Source organism: Coptis chinensis, chromosome 3 (assembly GCF_015680905.1).
Source record: "Coptis chinensis isolate HL-2020 chromosome 3, ASM1568090v1, whole genome shotgun sequence".
In the NCBI taxonomy this organism is placed as follows: Eukaryota; Viridiplantae; Streptophyta; class Magnoliopsida; order Ranunculales; family Ranunculaceae; genus Coptis; species Coptis chinensis.
In genome coordinates, this window is record NC_141458.1 from 113694034 (window position 1) to 113703559 (window position 9526).

Here is a 9526-nt window from a genome sequence, read left to right on the forward strand (position 1 = left end):
GTCTGCAAATGATTCTTGAACACGTTTTATCCATTCAAACAAGGAATAATTACTAAAAGGCATGAAAGCCACCTTGAAAATGTTTTCATATGAATTCGTGCGTTCACTCCCATTAAAAAAAATTCATTCACGTTTTATATGATTCATTTGATCAAAATTCTTTTATGTGCGGACGGTGGAACAGTCATAGAGTTTGCCGGTTCAACATGTTATATTATGATGATGGACTTCCTGACAAGAGGGAAAAAGGGATGGATTAAGTAAATTATCTGTGAAGGCCTCGTACACGAAAGTGAACAAGATAAGAAAAAGAAGTAAATCGACTTGGGAAAAGCAATCTATCTATAACAATGGGTGAGATATTTATTTGTCTATCTCTTCATAATTCCCCTAACATTAACTGGTTTGGTAACGGGTCAGAACCTGAAATAGCGCAGTTTTAGTGCTTGAGAGGAACAATCCTTACATGAACACCTTTGATTGAGCTATGGCCTATGGGTTGTCGCACTTTCGTTTGAAGGCTTGAAAGAGATACAATTTGGATGATACTAATCATTCTAATTTGTTTGTTTACATGTGGTTATTTTGATCGTGGACATTGTGGGTCTGAGGGTGCTCAAATTCAAAAGACTAAGCTAGGCCTTAAAACTTGAAACTAAAGCCATTAAAAGTTATTGAATGTCTGTCCTCTCAGTTCTTCAATCAGTCATCTGTCTCTTCATAGTCAACAGTGCATCATTAAGAAATTAAATCCACATAGTCATAGTACACAAATCTTTCCCTATCTTTCCCCACCCAAATAGTTAACACTAAACATTGTACCCCCACTTAAGCAAACCTAATGAAAATCATTTTCATCATCAGGACATTCCTCAAACTTTTGCAATATCCCATCATACAAAAACATCGGTGTCATTCTAAAATTCATCTTCAACTCTTTTTATGACATGTACCGCTAACTGTAGAGTTGATCATTCGAATTTGTAGAAATAGATTGTCGGTTTACCCTAAAGGCGGACCACTTGTAGAGATACAGAAGTCACAGAGGATCACAGTGCCGCTATTAGAAATGTGATTGGATTATGAAAAATGTGATTGGGTATATGAAAGCAAGAAAACAAAGTTGTTGCTGACTTGACACTCAAAGTTTGAGTTGGTAGAATGTTGGTAGGATTCTGAAAGGCTCCCATGGACTAGTTAGACTCAATTGCTTACCATCCTCATGTTTAAATTTGTTTATTCACGTACACTTCATGACGATGCCATTACTCAGAAGCTACGTCATTGGGTATATTTATCAATTCTGTTGAGAGTGAGTGTGTAAAGGCAGCTGTTACTAAGTTACTTAAGTACTGATTTAAGTATATTTTTTAAAGAATTCTTGGCCTAAGAAATTCTACCAGTCTTATGTTGGTTGTTCATGAGTTACTTTCAGTGTTTGAAAAAGCTAATTAGCAAATTCAATCTGCAGAATTTGAGTGTGAACTTTGATATTTATCATCATTCTGTTTGATATATATAAAAGGGGAAAAAAAATATTTTAACAATTAAAATTGATGCTGAATAACGATGGCTATTTTTTTTAAAAAAATTTATTTATGAATGAGCAAAATATATTAATGAGAAATCTCTAGTTACAAGGGTTTTAGTATTAGGCTGCTGTAAAGGGGCGTTTTTCCCTTATATATACAAGAGGAAGAAGAAGGGGATTGGATTTGAGAAAGACCAAGTTCGCTTAAGGAGCGAGCTGCCAACATATCTTCTCTTGATTTTGGGGGAGAGAGGGGGGAGAAGAATCAGGTCTCACGTAGTTCATATAGGTGGTATTTATAGGCATAAGAGAGTATTGATCTTTCAGACACGTGTATTCTCTTGTACAAATGTAGGGTGGAGATTACGAATGAGTGTTAGGTTGGTTTTGGTAGGAAAGCGGTGATCATTGGGAGTGGGTGCAGTAGTTCATAATTCCCGGTGATTGGAAGTACAGATAAGGCTTTTGTAATGATTACCCTTGGATTAGGGAAAACATCTTTATTCGAATCGTTCTGTTCTAGGTCGTTCGGTCTTCTTTGGAACGTTCTTGAGCGAGCTAAAGTGTACCACCTACATGAAGCGAGCTGCTCGCGAGTCGATCTTGGAAGACGATGTCTTGAGTACGCTGCAATCTTTACTCTTGTTTAACGCGTGCTTAATATTCTTTAATGAGAATATTACCCCCTTACAGCTGCCATGAGGCTTCCTAAATTCATACAAATCTAAAATAGGTTGCTCCTGGTGTCTCCCATCTTATGAATAAAGATGACTGTGATAAACTTATAATGTGTGTTTCACGACATTAACTTTCCTTTGATTTTGTTATCTCAAGGAGAAGATACATACATTTATTACTGAACCAGAAAAAAAACAAGAAAAGAGGTTGTCAAACATACGCTACTAAAATTTATAGCTTAGTTTTTCTTCGCGGAATTTCAAACCTAGGGCTACGCCGATCATAACAGTAACAAGTAGTTGGTATTGACCATTGTTTGTTACTTTATTTTTAGAAAAAAGCATGGTTAGGGGCTAATAATAAACCTCTACCATTGTAGTCTTGGCAAACCTAAATTTGAAATGTGTACGCATATTAGTTGTTTTTAACGATTTTCAAAGTCCAAGTTTGGTTCAGTACTGGTTTAATGTAAATGGTTGAAATATCGAATGAAGTCTTCGAAATGACACTGTGACTTTGGTGAAGATTGACATGGTATATATGCTCAAATAATCCACACATTTGACTTGAATTAGAAATAGAAATGGTGTCCCCTGTTTCTTTGATATCTGATATGATGGAGCCCATATGGACTAATACTAGCTTGTTTGATTGCTTTTTTAAAACCAAACTTAATTTACACCTAATATTATCTCAATTCCCTGATGCTGCTTCTTATCGGACTAGTCTGTAATTCGGTATAGACAGTATTTGCAACAGAGGTTCTCATTAATGGAACCAACTTAATTTGAAAATCAACAAAAGTAAGAATCTTATATCAAAATGACACAACCAATTCGGAGCACTAATAAGTATCCCGCAGCTAACAAGATTACAACAGACGCCTTAACGCCTTTACCAAAAACAAAGCTAACTAATTTTGTTGTGCCATGAAGGACCAGAATTCCCAGATAACAACTGGCCGACAATATTTCTAAGGCTTACCTTACCTCAGCATTTCTGTTACATTGTCTTTTTTCCAACCACAAATATCAAATGAGTTTCAGATTTTTATGGTCATTGGGTAAACAAATGTGTACAACAGCTTCAAAGTTCTCAAAATAGAATAGAAAGAGGTAAATTACTAAATAGAAATTCCAAAACTCAAAGCAGCGATGGAGTCCTTGAAGAAGAAAGATGGAGTTGATGGTACTTGTCAACTTGGCGATTATCGATACTGAACTCACAACTGCAACAGCCTACACAGTAAAGGTTGAGATCTAAGCAAGTAAACCAACCTTGCAAGCAATGCCATACTAAGCAACACGTCCATTTGAGTGTATTCTAATTAATACTACATACTATATACACATGAATTTTAACGTCTTTTGTTACTTAGCATGCAGCGAATGATTCAATTGTTTCGAAATGATCATGCATATCATGCAAATTTGTCCAGGTGTCCTTCTCCGAGATACAGAGTTTTCTTATGTTTGGACCATGTATATGATATTGTGATGACGACGCTGATTCAAAGATACAGCGTAAATACAATGGATATGTAAGCTGTTGTTATTTTCTTTTCTTTGGAGGAAAGTATGTACATTGTCTTTGGCATATACTTGTATTTCAAATACTTAAATAGCATAAAATGCTTGTATGTAAAAAATCAACAGATTCAAATTTCAAGGGATGGGATTAATCGTTTGGCAAGAACAGCTAATTGACCGTAACAAAGTTCAAGTGATTACACTGCATCCAACCAGTTTTAAGATTCATATTGTTGAATTTTGCAAAGTGCTTTTTTATTGTCAATAACTAACTGCCGGAAACAATATTATCCACTCCAAATAGATCAATTCTGCACAAGAATTGATCTCAACACTTCTCAATATCAAATAACAAGCATATAAAGTAAAGATATTAATGTAAAAAAAAACAAACCATAAGACACGGATATAATATGGTTTGGCAATGTGCCTACGTCCACCGGCGAGTTCCAAACTTTACTAGATGTCCAGAATAACAGATTACAAGAGCTCTTATTTCACTCACAAAAAATGAACACTCATCTCACTAATAATTATCTCTTACAATTTATTATTATTATTATTATTTTATTTTTTTTGTTAGGTTAAGTTTTTTTTAAAAAAACTTATGTTTATACTATTTCCGAAAAAGATCGAAGTCTGAATAAAAAACGGTAGAGCGCGTGCGCGCCCTTGGCCAGACATAGAAGAGCGCGCAAATAACAAACTTTTCGTGAGAAAAATCGTACCCAAATTTTGGCTAAGTAAGAAAAACGCAAACAGCCTTTTTTTCTCTCTTTTTCTCTACAGCCTTGCATGAGGTGCACTATTGCATGGCATAGTGGAGCCATTGTCTTCATAATGTACAGTGAGTAAAATGCACAGTGATTTAGTACTTTGCACACTGGCTTTTGAAACGGGCCTCTAAAGTCCAAGTTTGGTAACAGCCCAGGAAAAAACAATGCAGATTAGCAAGAAGTGTACGTTGTTAACTAAAGCTTTACTGTGTTTTTGGACTTAGATGTCGATTAAGTCAAGGACAATCTAGTTGGTTTGATTTGGGTCAAGGACACCAAGCTATATGCAGGAATAAGTTCACTCATTCCGTTTATCCCCTGCAGCCAACACGTAGACATGAGCACAAAATCAGAAACGTCTATTCAGCATGTGGAATAAGAAAAACACGAATATAAAATAATTTTTGCGTAATGCGTGGAACTGTGGAAGTAATTAAGGAAGAATGTAGACATACATACCTACGCCTTTGATGAAATACACGGTATCACAAAAAGAAACACGCACGAGTCAATTTTCAAAAGAACGAACAACTTGACGCGACAACTTGAAGAAGAGGATCTTCTATCCGTCGTGGTCTATGATTAAATTCCACATTAATAGTATGTGTGATTTCAGTTTGTACTTGATGAGATGATAAATGTATAGGTATTGTTCATTCACTAGAGGGTGAAAGCGGAAAAAAAAAAAAAAAAAAAAAAAAAGAGTTAACTAGTATTACGCTTATTTAATGGGAGAAATCCTAATTGACTCACATCTAATAAAAAAAAACATGAAAATTAGTACAAAAAGAGAAATTTTGTACAATATACACACAAATTCACATAGAGTTAGAGTTCGGAATAGTTTTTCATCGTTATATTATTAAAGGTTAACGAGTATTACCCCTAGATGAGCCAATTAAGATTTCTCTCACTAGACGGGAAATTAGAGTCTCTCCTCCAAATACACACAAAAAAAAACATGGTCAATCCTAATTGACCCTAATTTTCCATCTAGTGGGAAAAAATCCTAATTGACTCATCTAGTGGGGGTAATACTCATTAACCCTATTATTAACTAGTATTTGTGGATCGCATTTGTAGAGGTACACTAATATGTGGCGAAGTAAACTTTTCTTTAGATAAATTGAAGTGTTATATGGCTCCAATGAAGCATACCAACGTGTGGCATAACATGTCTGAAATGTTATAATAATACTTGTTAACTAAAATTGACAGAAAGTGCGGTCTATATCCAACTAATAAGTGGTATATATCATTTGAAAAACAAAATCGTCTGATTGCATTGAAGGTTTGAATTTCACAGTACATAGCAAGCAGGTGAACCTTGTTGGTAATAATACTCCCGCATTGCCATACTTGAGTACGATCCGGTGGTTATAACTTGCAAGCATTTGTGCATCCGGTGATAGCAAGTCGCATTTCTAGAATGAGTTTTCAAACTATAAACTACATAAGGCTTCATATTGGCTGTGTCCCTGTTTGTTGACATGGTACAGAAACAAGTTTAGGTACCCAGGGAGGCTGGGATGAGCCTCAGGTCCATGCTTGGTTTATAGAGAAATATCCCGATCTCCAAATGAGAAAAGTGTCTTTGGCTGGCCATATATATACATCGCAGTGTTCTACTTTGGAAATGCCCTCGATCACTCAAGTACTACTATCGCAACATTTCAGCAGAAAACGATAAAACATAAAAATAATTGCGACATCTGAATAGAACTTTTGTCACTCTTTTCTCTGGAACTATAATGAAATATCAGTATCCATTTGTTCAATACAATGTGGTATTTTCTTGAATTAAAAAAATCATAATAGGAATACTATATTTTCGGGTAAAACTATAGGCATATCTGATAAGAGCAGCATTTCATATTTTTGCAATCAAATGGCCTGGCCAACACCTTGAGTCTCTTGTAACTTTCGGTCTTCAATAAATTTTTGCTTGTCAAAAAGAGAAACGAAAAAAAAAAACACCTTGAATCTCTGTAGTGGACAAGAGTACCACATTGATTCCAGGAGAATATAGCCAAGGATCCGTGTTGATGACGAAATAGTGATGTTTTTGTTGAGTAAGAAAGCAATGAGATAGTAAATATCGTAAGAAAACAAAATAAATACTTTTTGATGGTCAGATGTATAGCTGACGCTGGCTTCTCCATCATCTACCGTCACTTTCACAAGGAGCAAAAGATATGGAAACTGGTGATTGTAGTTCCCATGTACCTTTCATTGCTTATGGTGGACCCTTTAATGGTACCATACTCTAAGGACTAATCCTTTCTTTTTTATTTCTTATATCTCCATCATCTACTAGTACAATATCCACCTTTGAGAAAGTTGATGGATTTCTTTATTTAAAGGAAGGTAGGGGACTTTATAAGTCTTTAGAGAGTTGTTGAGAGACTACAAGACTTGTAGTCCATTGCTTTGGTGCTTCTTTTCGTCATGGGTAGACAACCTTGTTGTGACAAACTTGGTGTGAAGAAAGGACCTTGGACTGCTGAGGAAGACAAAAAACTTGTTAATTTCATCCTTACTAATGGCCAATGTTGTTGGCGTGCGGTGCCCAAGCTTGCTGGATTGCTGCGCTGTGGCAAAAGTTGTCGTCTCCGCTGGACTAATTATCTTCGACCGGATTTAAAGAGAGGTCTTCTTACTGAAGCCGAAGAACAATTGGTTATTGATCTCCATGCTCGCCTTGGCAATAGGTAAGCCTTCTTGAATGCCCAAAACTTAGTTCTTTCGTATTCTGTGGAGCTGGATTTGTCCGCTCACAAATATGTGAAACTTAATAGTGATCACAAGGATTTCTGAATTTCACACCAGTGATTCTCATAGCTGTACGTCAGTACGTGTGAGCTGCCTAGGACAGCATTTTGTTCCAATGCGCTTAGGAGGCGAACCGTTTTGGTCGTACGAGTGATGTTTCATTGTTCACAAACGTGTCATCTTTCTTGTCAATTTTAAACTTGTGGTAATTGGTAATGCACGTTGGTCACTTTGTGATTCATATTTTGTTTCATAACCCGAATCAAAACGAATATTCCATTGATCGAGTTCGCGAGTTACACACTAGTTTGGACTTTGGACTCAATCATTGCATTCTGCTTTTCAAATGGCTAGGGTGATCAAGTCCAACGTGGTCCTCTGTATATGTTGCATTGTATATTTGTATGTAATAATATTTGTGGATTTCATCTCATGAAATTTATTAGTAAGTTATGCATCATTATCAAAATTCAAAATATTATTCTACTCTTAAGGTATCACCAAATTCACAAAAGAGGTTGATTCTTTTTCAATGCTTTCTGACATTTTCTTTGAGTCTACGTCATCATTATAACATTTTTTTTTCGTTTATTGTACTTTTTATCATTCTTTTCATTAAGATGTTACTTAAGGAAGATAGTTTCCACCTAAACTTATAATATATTGTGTTAGTGGTATCATAATCATAGATTTTTTTTTTTCTTTTTTTTTAATTGCTTAGTTGTTTCTTTAATAAAGTGTGATATTTTATTTGCTTCAGATGGTCTAAGATAGCAGCAAGGTTGCCTGGAAGAACTGATAATGAAATCAAGAACCATTGGAATACTCATATAAAGAAAAAACTTGTTAAGATGGGAATTGATCCAGTTACTCATGAACCTCTTAACAAACAACCTACACAAGAAACATCCCCTCCAACTGATAGTCAGCCAGAATCGGACGACCATCGGTTAGAATTACATGAAAATGAAAATGATGGTGTTGTTACGTCCGAAGAAAATGATTGTGTTATGACGTCCGAAGAGAGTACTAGCTCACCTCCGGAAAATAGTTCCAGTGAAGAAACCCGGTCATCGGACCATAACAATGATGTTGACTTACTAATGAATTACCTATGGCAAGAAGATACGCCTCTAGGGGACGAGTTATTGAATTTTCCAGCAACTGGAGATACTTGCAATGGTGTGCCTTCATGGGAAGCATGGCTATCATTCGACTATCAAGAATTTGGATTTGAAGAATTTGGAGTAGATCTCTTCGATGGCCTAAACATGGACCTGGACCTGGATATGACTACATCAAAAATTCCTGGCGATCATTAGCATGTTTAGCTGTGGCTCTTATTTAGAGTCTAGCTGCTTGGGTTGCATGAATATATATATATATATGTTCTCGAGTAATCCATATATATATGTATACCAGGAAGCTAAGATTCGAATTAGGATCGGAGTAATCCTATAGGAGATGTCCTGATGATCATTTCCTGCAACCAATTGGGGCTTAATTAAACCATCATCATGTTCGTATTTTGTTTAATTAGTTAGGAAATCTTGGGGAGGAAGTAGCCTTGTTTATGAGAGGCTATGTCACCCACATAACGGAGAGAAGAAAGAGCAGACAAAGTGACTTGGTTTGTAAATAAATGTTGTAGTCCTAAATGAAATATAGGACATGTTCATTACTTCATTATGTTGGTCATTACAAAAAAAGTTTTATTTTCCCCTTATGTAATCATGGATATATTATATATTTGTTGGTTAAACTCATCTTGTAGATTGCATACACCAATAAAAAAAATTAGATGGGATTATTAATCTGGTGTGATCTTGTACACACCCATAAAAAATACTCCCATACTCCATAACTAACATAAAATTTTGTCAACACATCTATTTTGTACCCTTTTTTTTAGTGAAAGTTTATTTTTGCATTATATTCTTCTTCATCCTTCGCTTTATCTTCTACCCAAAGTGAAAAACAAAAATGAAAAAAAAAATAGAGTTTTATGTCGTATGCGGACAAACAAAATTAGAGTTTTTTGTCGGGCTTTCTTGCTCTTCATTTTCTGACTCATAATTCAATTGAAGCAAATACAATGCATTTGGAGATGCACTACTAATAGGATGAGGCTGTTCCAAGTAAAATTTTATCAAAAAAAAAAATGGTTTATATTTTTTATACTCAGTATGCACCCAAAAAAATAGCACTTTGTTTAATATTGCAAACAAACTCACATTTTT

General features: G+C 35.3%; 1 protein-coding gene across 1 annotated transcript; it reads left to right on the top strand.

The window, feature by feature from the left end:
• Positions 1 to 6842: 6842 nt before the first annotated feature.
• On the top strand, positions 6843 to 9052 carry LOC147513162 (MYB-like transcription factor ODO1). The gene is made up of 2 exons (XM_086596181.1): positions 6843 to 7225; positions 8047 to 9052. The coding sequence occupies exons 1-2, from the start codon at positions 6963 to 6965 to the stop codon at positions 8606 to 8608; spliced, it is 825 nt and encodes a 274-aa protein (XP_086452307.1). The 5' UTR covers positions 6843 to 6962; the 3' UTR covers positions 8609 to 9052.
• Positions 9053 to 9526: the final 474 nt, after the last annotated feature.